The sequence below is a fragment of the Salvelinus namaycush genome, chromosome 15, assembly GCF_016432855.1.
Source record: "Salvelinus namaycush isolate Seneca chromosome 15, SaNama_1.0, whole genome shotgun sequence".
Taxonomy (NCBI): Eukaryota; Metazoa; Chordata; class Actinopteri; order Salmoniformes; family Salmonidae; genus Salvelinus; species Salvelinus namaycush.
This window is the reverse complement of record NC_052321.1, coordinates 25454269-25470372: the sequence shown is the minus strand read 5'-3', so window position 1 is coordinate 25470372 and position 16104 is coordinate 25454269. Positions and strand designations below refer to the sequence as shown.

Sequence of the window (16104 nt, the reverse complement as noted above, 5' to 3'; positions counted from 1 at the left end):
TTCCTCACAATGGTTTGATCCACTGCCAGTTCCTTAGCTGGCAAGGTAAAAAAGGGTTCGTATCTACTGTGTGAAAGGCACTCAATGCACGTAGCAGACGTTAGGTTTATCAAGTCAATCGGCCATAGCAATGCTTTTTTTATGTTGGTAGGGTTCACACACACACTAGCTGAATTTGCAGAGCTAGCACGCAAACTAAAGCAAACATTAACTATCAAGCTAGCTAGTACCTATTCCATTTATGTGGCGTCGTCAAAGATGGAATCTTTGCTATCGTCAGTTTATTCCAAGATCAGCATGCAGCTGGAGTGCTTCAAAGTCCCTGTGATAAGGTTAGCGATAAACTGAAGTCCAAACTGAACAGAACAGAACTACACTCTCTTCTACCATACCAAATATATATAATGGTCTCGTTGCAAAAGCTAAATTGTCGCTAGTGAACTTTTTTAATTTTATTTCACCTTTATTTAACCAGGTAGCAAAGATTATAGCAAACACCACAGAAACGGAATTGGTGCTCGCTAGCTTTGCAAATTCAGCTATTGTTGGAAGCCAGCCAATATGAAACAAACTATATTAAAATTACGAAAGGTTGCAGCATATGTTGTGTAAATGGTGAACTCATACAGCTGTCAACTCTTGTCACTGCAATCCGTTTCACATTTGCTAGCTACCTTTTAGATCGAAGCACATATAGAATGATAGAAGATAAGATGATAGAAGCCCATCTACTGTAAATAACCTACACACTGAGTGTGTGTGTAACCAGCCAGCCAGCCAGCCAGGTAGAAAAATGGCAGAATAAAGACGGACATCAGAGTATTTTTCAGTACACCAAAACGCAAAGTAAGAACCCTAGTAGCCTAATATCTCAAAGACTATTTGATAAAATGTTCATAAGAAAGAAGTGAAATGCTAATGGAAATGTTTCACAATGATGTCATTAGGCAGAGCAGGCAACAGATGGCACACAGACAGCAGAGTTGGGGACAGATATACAGGGACAGACTGGCAGAGACAGGGAGTCTCAGGTAAGTTTGTTGAGTCTTTATTTGGCTACATTATGAAAAGTTCTCAATTTTTTTATTTTGTAAAATAGGGACATAATTGGAAAAGGCCATGGATACCCCCACTCTCAACTTAAACTGGTGACTGAACTAAGATTTGTTTAAGGCAATGGTATTGCTGTTGTGATTGTGTAGTTTTGGGTACCGGTAGTTACGAGTACTGCAAACACCTTATTTATTTTCTAGGAGACAGACTGAGTCAGTGAGGGTGGGGAAAGAGCTAGGGAGAGAGACTTCAGAGGACCGTGTCACAGCCACGGCAGGACCAGGTGTCACCCTTGTTGCCAGCAGGACCAGTATAGGGGACAGTGGCACAGCATTGTCCAGTTACCTCAGTGATGGCACAAAACCATATCAGCCACACCCACAATTTATAGAACCGCAAACTCTTGCCAACAGAGTGTTGACGTTTCAAGAGAGATGGTTTCGCGATTTCCCCTGGCTACATTATAATCCATCAATAAAAGGAGTGTTGTGTTTTCACTGTTGCCAAGGGTTTTCAAGCCAGCCATATTTTGGCCAAAGAGCAGATGCTGCCTTCATTAGTGCAGGATTTAGGAACTGGAGTAAAGCCATTGAAAAATTCACAGCACACCAAAACTGCCAAACCCACCGCCACTTTGTAACTGTAACAGCACACCAGCTAAATCCAATCAGTGTCCAGTTATCCAGCGCGTGGGGTAAACAGCAGGAGGATGCAAGGCATTGCTTGATGAAAATTGTTAGTTCGGTGCGGCATGTAGTAAGACAGGGACAAGCCTTTAGAGGCCACACGGATGACAGTGGGAATTTAAACCAGCTTTAGAAACTTAGGGCAGAAGAGGATGATCCCATTTTACTGAAGTGGTTAACAGAGCGTACCACAATGTACAAAGGCCCCAAAGCACGGAATGAAATTCTAAACATCATGGCCAATACAGTCATTCGAGGCATTGCAGCTGAGATTAGGTCTCTTCCGATTGTACAATTTTCAGTAATTGTGGTTGGTACTCAAGATGTCTCTGGTTCTGAACAGGAGAGTGTCTGTCTGCGTTATGTTGACCATGGCATTGTCCCTCACGAGGAGTTTATTGGGCTATACAGGGTGTCGGAGACAACAGGCGAGGGCATTGCAAAAGTGGCAACTGATGTGTTGTTGAGGCTCAATTTGCCCATGTCTGGCTTACGTGGGCAGAGTTACGATGGTGCCTCAAACATGGCAGGAAAATACACAGGTGCACAGGCAATTATGAGGAGGCAGCAGCCATTAGCCCTCTATGTACATTGTGGAGCACACTGTGTAAATCTGATTACACAGGCTGGCTGCTCAGCCTCCCCACTGATCCGGGATTCCCTTTCTTGGGTCCATCAGTTAGGTGTCCTCTATGGCCAGTCAGGAAAGTTTAAGAGCATGTTTGAATCAATTGCCACGTCCAAAGATACACATTTGACCACCCTGAAACCCCTATGTCCAACAAGGTGGACTGTGCTGAATACTGCTATTAGAGCTGTGCTAGGGCAGTATGAGCGGGTACTAAGCAGCCTAGAGGAGATGGCAAAAACTGCATCCAAGACAGCTTCAACTGCCAGTGGCATATTTGAGCACTTCAGCAAAGGCAAGACTGTGTTGGGCCTCACACTTGCCTCTGCTGTTCTTGGAGAGCTTGAATGTCTAAACATTTCACTGCAGAAGAAAACTCAGACTGTCTCTGGTATGCAGGCTGCAGTCGAGTGTGTGCGGTCATCTCTTAGGGGCAAGAGAAATGACGAAAGCTACCTTTGACTGTATGAGAAAGCAACAACATTGATTGACTCTATTGAATCCATTGAGACGCATTCAAGACGATTTGCTGGCAAAGCAGTGGATCACTATAGGGCAGAATTTTTTTAAGTGTTGGATGGTGTGGAGGTTCAGTTTGGCGACCGTTTTGACTAGGACAATCTACACGTCCTGCAAAAGTTGGAAAGTGCGCTTCTCACGGGGGAGTTGGATGAGTCTCTAGATCAATACCCTGAGGTGAACATAGATTCTCTTTCAGTGCAGATCCCTCTTTTTCACAACAAATACCCCTGTAGCAGCAGTGGAGAGGCAGCAGAGGTCCTCAGGAGGCTTCCAGTGGAGGTGCGGGGGTTGTTTGACCAAGTTGAGGTGCTGATCAGAATTTTGTTTGTGGTGCCAGTGTCTTCATGTGAGGCTGAGAGGAGTTTCAGTGCACTCCGCAGGTTAAAGACTTGGCTACTGGCTAGCATGGGCCAAGAGAGACTGAACGGCGTAGTTGTCTGTAATGTACATAGACAGGCTGGACAGTCTCAAGAGGGAAAATGTCTGCCAGCAATTTGTTGGATCCATTGAAACCCACAAACATATGTTTGGTTCTTTTGTTCAGTAGTGTGTATAGCAGTGGTTCTCAACCATTTTTGGGGTATTGGAACCCCTGTATATTTTGAGGCAAGGCAGGCAAGGTTTTGAGCGGTCCTCAGGGACCTCCACCCCCTCTATATTATGTGTAAAGTTACTGGAAACCTTGTGGTACTGAATACGTTCATTACACTTTTTTATTTCACGGACCCCTTGCAATTTCACGGACCCCTGTTTGACAACCCCTGGTGTATAGTATGATATTTGTTCTTTTGTTTAGTAGTTTTCAGTACATGACAGTACACTTACTAATTATTTATTTAATGTTATTTTATTTAAAATTGCATACTTTGTGTGACATACTTGTCCATAGCTGCTGTTTGAAGAGTTGAGACACTGACTGAAGGATATTTTGGTTGATTTATTTGGGTTATTCATTGAAGTAGTTACTTTGCTTTTAGAACTGTACTTATTTGTATATTTTTGTTCTTGTAAAGCTATTGTAGTAGACTCAGGCCAGTGGCACATATTTAATGACTATATAAATGTATCAGAAAAAGTCAAATTAAAAGGTCAATTCAATACGGAGACCAACTTTGTGATGGTTCTCTATGGAGATTATTTTAGACGAGATCACACCATGTTCATTGTATTTACGAAAACTGCACCCATACAGTGTACAGTACCATTGCCACCTACTGGCCTTTCTTGGTATTGCTGGTTGTAAGTACAAATACCTGCATACATACTGGACTGATAAGGAACACTGCTATAATTATTATTAGTAGTAGTATTATAATGATTTAAACATTTGAACAAGTTGGGACAACCCTTCAGTTAACTACTGTACCTAACAATTATCCAGTAGTAGTGATTATGGTTCCTCAATATACATTTAACATATTACAACGTAGGCTATGTGTTACAGCACTACTTTTGGTGTCCCCCTCAGGATTTGCTCTTGAGAAAATTTCATGTAATTGTCCCCTCCAAAGTTGATATCAGATTTTCGCCCCTGCTTGCATGGTATTTCACTGGCTAGTTATGGCATGACAGTAAATAATGTGCGGTTTAGAACCCAAATAACAGTACATTTGGGTGAGATACATTCGTCAAGACACTACAAAACATTTAAATATATATAGAAGGCTATACTCATATATATATAGAAGGAATACTCATAAGAAGCTGACGCTCGGGAATTCTGGAATTCTGCTCGGGAAACTTGCTAGCCACCTCCTACTAGGTCACATCGCGGTCAGTATCGCCTCTGTATTGCTGTTGGATTTGGCGGGTGCGTATTCATTATCCAGTATTTTCTCAACAATTCATCACCACACTATGGAAACCGTGGTTACCCATTAGCTTACACAGGCAAGCTAACTTAGTTAATACAGTCTAGCAACCTTGCTGCCAGACAGGTTCCAACCCTCACTGCAGATGAAGAGCTAGCTGACAGCTAGCTGCCACATTAAACATGCTGAACAATCATTGACGGCAATGCCAAGATCATTGATGTTGCACCACTACCAGTGCATCCTACAGAAATGTCTAAATGTACAATTAGCTAGCTAGATTACCACACCAGGCTTTGCCACGTAGCAGGGTTGTAGTGGTGGAATTATCCCCCAAGCCCTGATCCAGGGTCAGGTTACAGAGGATGTAAGAAAGTGTTCACTTCTCCGGCATCTTTTTATTGTAATAGTCAATTGTTATTACTTCCAAACTCATTCATAGACATCATCTCATGCAGTTTAAGTGTAGGACACTGTTGTGGTAGTAGTTTATGCCTGCTTGACCACGACCTTTTGGCTGGAAGAGTACAACACATTTTTATGTATCCAATAAATGCAACATTTCATATGTCTACAGCATTTCTCATACACCAAAATGTGACTTGTCTCTTCTCTTTTCTCTAGACTGTGCTGTGTGACCAGATCTCACCATGAGTTCCAGAGTGTGTAAGAACTGTGAGGGCACGGACATCGATGTGGACCAGGCCAGAGGTGATGCCGTGTGCATGGGCTGTGGCTCTGTCCTGGAGGACAACGTCATTGTGTCTGAGGTCCAGTTCGTGGAGACAGGAGGGGGAGGCTCCTCGGCTGTGTGACAGTTCGTAGCTGGAGACGGTGGGTGCAACTGGACTGTCAAGACATTAAATAATGACATGCCATAATAAAATGAATCATAATATTCTGAGAGGTTGGTTATAAGAAACTCATATCCCATTTTTCATGCAGTTTTTCATGACATAATGAAGTTAGTCAATTGGATTGCAAAATGACATTTTAGCAGGGTGCATGACATTCCCCACCCTCTCCCAGACCCTGTAATCTGCAGTCCCAAACCTAACCCAGTGATGTGGCCTGGCCCACAGCCCCTGGCTAGCTTCCCAGCTGATTGTTCAGAGGGGACAGTCAGCTGTAGACTGGCTTTCTGGTGGGGTTGGATTTTCCTGGCACATCTGTTTGAAGTTCTCCTGAATCCCCACTAGAGTGCAGTGTTGTATTAGCTTTAGTTTGAGATGAGCTCACTGTCTTTGACCAATTTGTTGTCATGCGGTGTTGTCACACTTAAAAAAGTTTGTTGACCACACTCAAATTTATTTATTTTGTGTCCAATAATATAATAATGCTGTATTAAAATTTATATTACCATTTTTGTAATTGAAACTATAGCAGATGTTGATGAATGCCTGTTGTTTTGTAAATGTTAAGATTGCACTCTTGGGGTGTCATGTCTCTCATTCTCCTGTATCTATAGCCTCTGGAAGGAACCCACATTTTTGAGAAGGGTTCTATACAGGTGTTGGAAGGGAGTCCCGGGCCCAGTCCCTGCAGAATGGTGAGTCAACATTAAGGGTCAGCACTTTTATTCCTAAAGCATGGGTGTGCATGCATCATGAGGACTAATTGCACTTACAACAGGCCTAATAACAAGTAAATGTAGGTGTGCTAGGAGATGAACCTTTGTTTTAATGCTGTCTTTCAATGTCTTGGGAAGAAAAGCATTTTGCCTCATGCTAGACACACTAAACTGATACCATCTGCTTTACATGGGCCTCTGCCCCTATTTAAGTGGTTTCCTTATCAGCACTTTATTTCAAAAGTACTTATAAAGTGGTTTTGCCTTCACCAACAAACTTGGTAGGGACAACCCATTTCCTTTATGTCCAATAGGAGGTAAACAGGGTGTGTCTACAGTAAATCTTGGTTGGCAAAGGCAAACATCCATTGCATGCTGGAATGCCTCAGGAAAGGGATGATGATGTAATTTCCTTTGTCTGGTAAGGTACATTCAATCAGTCTGTGCTCCCTGGTTTGATGATTTCCTGTCCTGTTTGTTTAGTCATGTCTATTTGGAAGTTAAATTTTTTTGGCTGAGTAAAAGTATTGTACTCAGTTATCTCCCAGTCACCTGTAGTCATCTGAGGCGCCTCCTGCTGTTGATCAATACTGATGATCAATGCTGTTAAGTGCTGATGATGAGAGAGAGAGAGACGTGGATACAGCTGTGTGAAAGGTATGTCATGCTGTGTGGATTGTCTGTGAGAGAACAAGAGTGGTGCTGTGATGGAACACTCCTCCTTAAACATCCAGTGTCTCTGTTCTTTCTCACCCACCAACACTCTGATTAATGACTGGAATCATCCCTCCCCACCGGCACGGCTCCCCGCCCCCCGCCCCAACTCATCACGTCTCCTCACAATGACTAACAGGTTGCTTTTCCTATTACTGGAGAACATCCCATATGTCCTGCGGTTGACCCATATGGCCTCAATATATCTCCAGTGTGGGAGCTTTCCAACTTCTCCCTGACAGGGTGGTTAGATTTTATCCAGCTGTCACAGTAAATGTACCAGATGGTAATGCTGGTTGGGGTTCGGAAGAAGTTTAGACAAGGCCTGTATAGAAATCAGGGTCTTTAGTTTTTCAGACAACTTGATGACATGAGGGGAATGTGGAGGGAGTGGTATGAGTAATGCTGGTGGTGTGCGGATGCCCTGTAATCTCAAGACATTTGTTCAGCAAAGCAGGGGGAATATTGTAGCGCAGTAAGATTTTGCATTACCTCAACAGCAGCAGTAGTTTCCCACACACATCTCTCAAGTACTTATGTGTATTGACTGGGACATCTGCTTGTGTATAATGTCTGAGTGTTTGCATGCAAAATTCATCAGGCGAACAGAGGACACATGGATCTGGAAACACCTGAACCTCTGTTACAGTAATTACATGCCCTGTCAGTTGTGTGTATATTTGTCTGTCTACTCTGTTTATTGTGCACCTGAGGGTGCGTCTGAGTGTAGGTGTGTACGAATACGACATGCATGTGTGGGCTGTGTAATGACATGCCTGTGTTTGTGTGTCTCCAGGGAGACGTCAGATCAACACGCTGGGCCACCAGCTGCAGCTGAACCAGCACTGCCTGGACACGGCCTTTAACTTCTACAAGATGGCCGTGTGTAAACACCTGACAAGGGGCTGACGGGTGGCCCACGTGGTGGCTGCATGCATCTACCTTGTCTGCAGGACAGAGGGGACACCTCGTATCCTTTCACACTGCAGAGGGGGGAGTAACAGGAAGGAAGGAGATGAGTGAGGTGAAAGGGGAATGCAAAATGTTTATACTACAACAAACACTTTTTATATTTGTAACGTTAGCTGTAGCATCAATCTCCAGCAGTTGTAGTAGTTTTGGGCATGAATTGTGTTAATGCACTGGTTGTGTTGTGCTCAATACTAGGGCTGCACAATATATCGGTGAGCATATCGGACTCGGCCAATATTAGCTAAAAATGCCAACATCGGCCCGATGTCTAGTTTAACGCCGATGTGCAAAACCGATGTCAAAGCTGACGTGCATACCTAATAGGTATTACCTATATAAAGTGTGTAGATGACGTAATGATGCCACGAAAAATAGAGCAACAGAGAACAAAAGCAGAAAAATACTAAGGGCACACTTCCAACAACTTAACAAGTTCAAGTCAAGCAGTCATATATAAGAGTAAGAAAATTTCAGCGAGACAACTCAAAGGCAAAATCCATTAACACCAAGATAATGGAATTCATTGCCCTTGACAATCAACCGTTCTCTGTCGTGGATGATGTTGGCTTTCGCCGACTGGTCGAGCCCCGGTACACACTATTTTTCAGATGTTTCCCTACCGGAGTTACACAGTATTGTTGAAACTCACATCCATGAGCGTCACTGCTATTAGCTTCACGACTGACATTTGGACCAGCGATGTCAGCCCCATGAGCATGCTGAGTCTGACAGCACAGTGGGTCGACGAGGATTTTGTACAGAGGAAAGCCGTATTGCATGTTCAAGAATGTGCTGGTTCTCATACGCTGCTGCCATTTCAATGGCATTTGAGAACATGTTTGAAACATGAACACACTCCTAGGGCCATTCAAACAACTGACTCGAGAAATAAGCTAATCAACTGCGTCTGCAGCAGACGTGATACCCTCTGTCATGGCATTGAAACGCCTGCTCAACAAAACTGCCGACACAGACCGTGGGGTTAAAACTTACAAAAGTACTCGAGACTGAACAAGCGATTCGGTGGCATTCTCTCTGAGCCTCTTTACAGTGTCGCCACCATGCTCGATGCTAGGTACAATGACCGCTACTTCGATGCAGACAAGAAACAGGTTTTACGTGAAATGTTACACACACAGCTGGACAAGATGGAAATGGACACAGTGACAGTGCGCACAGATGAAGAGAGGCCACGGATGGACAGAGCTGAAGCTTCACTGCTTGACATGTATGATGAAATCCTGGTTGAGACTGAACAACTTAACAATGAAACAGCACAGCAAGTAAGTGAAAGAAATAGGTTTTGATTATGTTTCACTGGTAATGGGGACATACGTAAATGCCAACAAAATAACTTTTTTGTGTGTGTGTAACCTTTTTATTTAACTAGGCAAGTCAGTTAAGAACAAATTCTTATTTACAATGACGGCCTACCTTGGCCAAACCCGGACGACGCTTTGCCAATTGTGCGCCGCTCTATGGGACTCCCAATCCCGGCCAGATGTGATACAGCCTGTATTCGAACCAGGGACTGTAGTGACGCCTCTTGTACTGAGATGCAGTGCCTTAGACCGCTGTGAACATTTTAACTGTATTAGAATGCTTAAAAGGCCTCTGAAATTTAAAATATCGGTTATCAGTATCGGGTTTTTTGGCAAGGAAAATATTGGATATCGGTATTGGCCAAAAATGTAATATCGGTGCATCCCTACTAAATACCGTTTCTGTACTGTCCTAATGTTAAGCAGATCAACTTTTCAAATCCCATAATTTTGCTGCCATTTTTTGGTTTATTGTTCCCTGTCATTGCCTCTGAGTATGATGTGGTTATGTACCAGCCAGTGGTTTCACAGGAAGGGCAGGACACATCGTTTTTATCTGATAGAACAAGAGGGAGCAGAGCAAAGCCTTTCCCATTTACATTGTTTACCTGTGTGTGTGTGTGTGTGTGTGTGTGTGTGTGTGTGTGTGTGTGTGTGTGTGTGTGTGTGTGTGTGTGTGTTTCAGTGTTTGTTGGAGATGGAGTGTTTGATAAAGTAAAAATAGCTCTACTTTACTTCCTTTTCCACAGCTGGGGAACAGTCTGTAGTACTGTCACAGAGGACTGACATGATAAGTTGAGAATGAGGACACGAGGCAAACCTTGTTCAGTGTGTCTAACAGCTGAAATGGCATGTAGCTCAGCGGAGGGACGTCTTGATATTTGTGATGGAGGCTCAGGGGACCATCAATTAATACATTTAGTGGGATCGTTCCCACAGGTGCTGTTGTTAAAGGTTTAGGCTATGGTCACATCCATGATCTTGATGAATGACAGCCAAGTTTTCACATCATAATGAAACCGTCACGTTTCACAGGCAGGGCTCGGAAGTAAGCTCCCTCCCTCCTTCCCCATACTACTGAAATGGCATTGCTTTAAGCGACTGTTATTATCTCTGAGGAACTTGTTATTATGATGACCGATTGAGGGAGTCGTCCGTAATCTCATCTCCAGACTGTGTGGGATTATTTTTTTCCATTTCAGTGGTGACCATAACCCCATTGTGAGGCTTTTAAAAAAGGGTTGTCGCAAACCTACTTTGGCTGCCGTTGGATGGGTGCACCTGTCGCCACGGAAACTGATGCAGGGGGTGTGTTGGTCGCAGGAGACGGGTGTCTCTAGAAGCTAATGGGGGTGAGTGCTGGAGGGAGTTCAGAGGTCACGGGGTGGTTGATTCCCCCAGAAGCTGTCGCTAAATGTATTTACAAATGCTGCTGGCCTGAGGTGACACTTTTTACTATCTTGTGGTTTTATTGACTTATAAGCCACCCCATTCAGACATGCTGCTTTACCTCAGCGACCTCCTGCAGGTGAGTATCCAATGAGTAGGCCTACACTAATTTTCTATATTTTTTTTCAACCCTGTGATCGAGTTTTTGCGCTTTGACATTTATCCATAATTTATAGAAATGAAAGCGTTTCTGAATATGATTGAACAGTCGCATACATCAAAGTTGTTTCCTCATTTTTGTTGTAAAATTATACATGATCCCATGCCCATATTGACCATGATTATTACATCCAACAAGATGGATGTTGGCCCGTGCAGTATGTTGTGCTTTGTAATTAAAGCCAGGGACTGTATAAATATAGGTCAATTTTTATGCATATAAAGTCAGTGTTAGGGTGGAGGGACATTTCTCAGAGACACTGCTGGACAGTTTTATTTTTATGCTCCCAGCTGTCCTTGAAGAGCTGCCCCCCCCCCCCCCCCTCTGGTATTTGAAGGGTAGGAGTGGAATGGGGGTGCCTGTCCAGTCTAGGGTCAGTGTGCTATGTGTAGATATTCCACTAATCCCCCATTTGTGGAGCCTCACCCAGGCCAGTGCAGTAGTCACCCCCCCCCCCCTCCCATGGGAATGCATGGTGATCTACCTCCCCATCATCCGAGGCGTGTGCTCTCTAATCCCTGGGGACACTATGACATGGACAGGGTCCAGGTGGAGGCTGCTCCACGCTCTGTCTGGATTGACATGTGCCACCTCCACTGTTGGTTGCTATGGTGCTTGGCTAACAATGTATTTGTTGTGTGTACAAATGTTTAATCAGGACCCGTCTCCTAAAATAGATCAGACTGTGGCTGCCATAGACCCAAGAGTGAAAGCTTGTCTGTGTCTGGTAGAGACCCAAACCCCCTAATGGCTGGAGCGTTAGCCTGGAGGAATGAGACGGAGCTGGGCTAGAAACTAGAGCTTTAGTCATCCCCTGGTCTGGAAAATCACTGGGCTTTCTAGATAGTATGCCAGCTAAGCATTAAGTTACACTTACTATACCAGATTTGATCACACGCTACTCATGTTATGTAACTCTGGATCATGTATCCTTACGAGGACATTCTGGACATGACAGGGTGGGTTTCAGTGACAGTTGCACTACCTTCATGTATTTCTGGTCTTAATCTTTTCCCTGTCTTTCCCTCACAGGTAAATGTATACGTCCTGGGTAGAACCTTTCTGGTGCTGGCCAGAGAGCTCTGCATCAACGCCCCCGCCATAGGTACCTATCATCTGCCTCCCATACTCCCTATGTTCTTATTGTAAACAAAGAACTATACAGTTGAATGAGTGTTTTTGGACAAATGCTGTTGGTTGAAGTGTTGTCTTTTTTTGCTGAGAAGGACACCTACAGTATTTACCATTCATTAAACGTCTGAGCTAAAATTGGTCACTTCGCTACAACAAATATTTGGAAGCAAAGGTGTCATGATGGCGTCTTGACCACATCACTTTTACCAGCTTGGTTGTAGCACTCCTCAGTGTACCGAGACACTGAATAATCCCACCAAAACAACAGATTTCACACATGCAGGTGAGTTGTATAATAATGAGCAGCAACATCTGTGGCTTATCTCACAACATTTTTATGATTTTCTGCAGGTTCGTAAGCTCTCAAACAGGAACATCATGGTTGATCAGCATCAAGCTGCAAACCATTTAACTGTGTTCTATGTACAAAACAACATTGCAGAGACTGTCCACAAGTGCAATATGACTTTTTACAAGGGACTGCTTTTTGCAGCGTTAATTAAAATAATACAAATAACATTTTTTAAATTTTTATAAATAAGATAAAACGTTCCTTGACTTAAAAATAGTATTTTGTTTAGTCTGACACTCTAGTGTCTTAATGCTACATTATTTATAAGGCTGGAACATATGGATGTACAGTATAGTCTATATGTTCTCTACCGCTCCTTTTATGACCAATCCAGTTTATGCATAGAACACCAGCTCAGGGATCTGTCCCCCCTGCACCCCAGTCCCATTGGTACTGTCCGAGGAGCACTGGAACTGAAAAGTCACTTTTCCACACTGCACCTCCGTCATGCCCTCCTGGCCAAAATAGCTCAGCTCATTCCCGTCCAGCACGACACTCACCGTATAAAAGGCATCCTGCTCCACTTGAACTGGGTGTTCAAACCACACAGAAAATGTACTGCTTGATCCGTCCGACACAAACTTGGTCAGGTTCTGTGCTAGGGTCACCCCTTGCCGCTTCAGTTCAATCTTGACACTGTACTCGGCCTTTCCGCCACTTGACCCGTACAGACCCAGTCCAGCGATAAAGATCCGCTTGTCCACTGCAAACTGGATGCTGTCACAGCGGCCCCTGTAGCGCCACTGGTTGCTCCGGTAGGCTGACGACTGGAAGCGGTGGCACCTCTGGGGCGCCAGGCCCTGCCTCTGTGCCAGTGGGAAGTCCAGTTTGGGCTTGGTGGCCGCTGTGTACCACAGGAAAATGTCATGTGTCTCCTCCAGTGTCAAGATGTCTGACTGGGCTGCCCCATCAGCAAACTCCTCCAGGGTCATGGTGGGGATGCGCACCAGGTAGAGTGCCTTGCCCAGGACAGATCTCTTGTTGTGGGTGGTTGCCCTCAGTCCTTGCCTCTTACACTCAGCTGTGGCCCAGCTCATCACGGCATCAAAGACCACCACCTCCTTGGTGTTGAGGGTCTCTCTCTGCAGGATGATCTTCAGGGTCTGCAAGTCGATCTCACAGAAGCCCTCTGCGCCCAGGGCCAGCTCGGCCTGGGCGTCAATCACCTCCCAGCAGCGCTGTGTCAGCTCAGGCTCCTCAAACAGACGGCTCTGGGACAGCAGCACACAGGCGTTCTTGGCCTCCAGGCTGGTCTCCAGGAAGGTGACGCAGGCCTTGGCCAGGGCTGGTACAATGTACTTCTTGGCAGCGTACAGGGTAGCCAGCACGGTGTCCGCCTCCAGGTCTATCGCATCACTGTACATGTAACTGAAGGGAACAAAATGGAGGAGGAGAATGAGATTCTAGTTTAGTAAAGGCAGACCAGCATGTGGAGAATTCATGATAGATATTCTTTTGAAGAAAAGAGGTAGAGGACTTGGCACAGCTTGCCCTATTTTCTCAAGGGGATAAAAAAGAAGCAATGTCTCATTGCATTGGTTTCGGATGACATTGTTATAGAATCTACAACAAAAAGAGCCATTATGTTCTCTTCTGCCTATTACCTTCGGGTAAATCATTGGCTTTGAATATTTTTTTCTTCAAGATGAACAAAGAGCAAAGAGACCTGGAATTAGTGCTCTACACTACTGCCCATGCCCTTTGGTGCTCTAGCATTTTGGCACTTAACCCGTCTTGCTTTGGCTGAGTAATCATTTATTTTGAAGTAACATTGTGCTTGTCATGTATGAGGAGCGAGTGGCTTACTTCAGCAGAATTAGAAAAGCAGCAGGTTCCACGTCTGGGATATGGATTTCGGACTCCTCCTCTGCAAGATCCCCGTAAAACATGGCACAGAAGACGGAGCTACCCACTGCCAACACATACTGGAGGGAAAGACAAACGGACACATTAGTCACTCATCATATTTGTGACGGTTCTGAAAAGTAAACTTATTTTTCCAACTGGAGATGGAGCTTACCTTGTGCACTGGTACTTTCTGAGATTCACCAGGGGGACCAACAATGAAATGTATATCGGCCATGAGTTCATTGTTGAACATCAAGGCATTCCTAGAAGGGAGAAGATTATGAATTAGGTATAATGACAACGTGGGCTATTCCATATAGGGCTTGTTTTTTGCCAGTCATACATATATTATAGAATGCACAATGCGATGTCATTCTAATTATGGACAAACGACATAATAAGCTAATGTAAACCAAGTCAAACTTTTACTAAATAGAAATAATGAATTATAAGTAAATAGTTGAGACTACCTCTCCCGTAGCGTGGGGTGAGAGGACTGCCAGCTGGGAGGATCGACGTTGTTGTTGTTTATGTTTTGCTGGGTGGTCGGTGTTGTTGCAGTGGTTGTTGACTGGGTGACCTGCACATCGCTTTTCTTGTCACTGGCGGTCACCGTAGTAACGTTGTTGGTTAGATTGGTGGTCGCAGGGTACAGTTCTGCAGCCATCTTCTTCTTCAGGGACAGGGTTAGAATCTCATAGCATACTGGTAACCTGCTTGTGTGTTTCCCAGTCTTTTTAGACTTTTTCAGTGTTTCTGGAAGTAAGAGTAAAAAAGTCAAACACTTCATGATCCGACCATGATGGAGCAACCTGCAATCTGCTGTTGGCATCGGCACACAAAGCGTTTATCCCTTTCCTATAAATAAACCACGAACTCTATGATCTACTGTAGTAGCTATTATTCTGTGTTGACAATTGATACACAAATCGTGTCATTTATAGAACTATGCTGCATAAATTCAGCGATTATGAAGTCTACTAACCCCGAATCAATTGTAAGAGCAACATAAACAATATCCGTCCAATTGGGTTGTATTCCAACTTCAAGCTGAATACTTTTTTTCTCTTTCTCATTTCATCCTCTTGTTGCCGCTGAATTGTCTCCCCAAAACGTATTATGTTTTCGCTTTTCGAGCAGATGGTAAATCCATATAATCGTTGCTCGCTTAGAGTCCGCTGTTTTCCTGAGCAAATACTGGCAGATGTTTTTCTCCAAAAGCTACTTATCAACTAGGACAAGGCGTGGGTTACTCCTTAGCTGCAGTCTGGATACGATGTGAATGGTCATTTGTCGGGTCGAGAGTTTTAGTTGCTGTCTATTTTTTTTATTTTTGGTGTAATCCTCTCGGACGCCCAGCTCGCTGCCAACAAATCAGATTTACGCATACCGTCAACGTCAGAAGCCCAGAAGAGCCTCCCCCAAGCCACTCACCAGCTAAAAAAATAAAGTAACTCACCAGCTCCCACTCTACAATTCACTGCAGCGTCCGACTGATATAAACTGTTACAGTGAAAATAACCCGGTCATTGTTTCTGATGTAATAATAGCCTACATTTATTTTAAATAACTTATTATAGTTTATGCGTAATCACTGTGTAATTTGGCTTTAAACTGTTCATGTCATATCCGATTGGTTTAGTTGTGTAATAGCTCCACTCGTCAGAAATTAGGCAAAGTTTGGGATGTCGCAAAATTTGTTGAGCTTTAACCTTTATTTCCTTTTTTGTATTGCTGAGTTAACATCAGCCGCACCACTTTTTTTTTCTTTTTTATTGGATGCATGGCACGCGCAAAATCTGAGAGCACGAGACCGCACTGGTGTTTACCTTTCGGTGAATGTGGGCGCGTTAGATCATAGAAGGGATGGTTCCTGAAGTTTA

General features: G+C 44.0%; 1 protein-coding gene and 1 pseudogene across 2 annotated transcripts; one reads left to right on the top strand and one right to left on the bottom strand.

Moving 5' to 3' along the window:
- Window positions 1–987: 987 nt before the first annotated feature.
- Window positions 988–16104, top strand: part of LOC120060351 — a 39248-nt pseudogene continuing 24131 nt past the window's right edge.
- LOC120060350 (BTB/POZ domain-containing protein 6-B-like) lies at window positions 12338–15543 on the bottom strand. Of its 2 annotated transcripts, XM_039009583.1 has the most exons (5): window positions 15207–15543; window positions 14692–14977; window positions 14394–14484; window positions 14180–14298; window positions 12338–13741 (listed from the first exon to the last, which is right to left on the bottom strand). In XM_039009583.1, exons 1-5 carry the CDS (start codon window positions 15295–15297, stop codon window positions 12709–12711), a joined length of 1620 nt encoding a protein of 539 aa, XP_038865511.1. In that variant the 5' UTR covers window positions 15298–15543; the 3' UTR covers window positions 12338–12708. The 2 variants fall into 2 exon arrangements, with proteins under 2 accessions (XP_038865511.1, XP_038865512.1); XM_039009584.1 differs by lacking the exon at window positions 15207–15543 and having other exon boundaries at window positions 14692–15011.

Excerpts from the sequence above, each read along its gene's own strand:
- LOC120060350 (XM_039009583.1), bottom strand. The coding sequence starts at position 15,297 with ATGAGAAAGAGAAAAAAAGTATTCAGCTTGAAGTTGGAATACAACCCA. Across the intron at positions 14,978-15,206 it reads GCTCTTACAATTGATTCGGG|AAACACTGAAAAAGTCTAAA; the intron begins GTTAGTAGACTT and ends TCTTACTTCCAG. Across the intron at positions 13,742-14,179 it reads GCTTTTCTAATTCTGCTGAA|TTACATGTACAGTGATGCGA; the intron begins GTAAGCCACTCG and ends TGTTCCCTTCAG.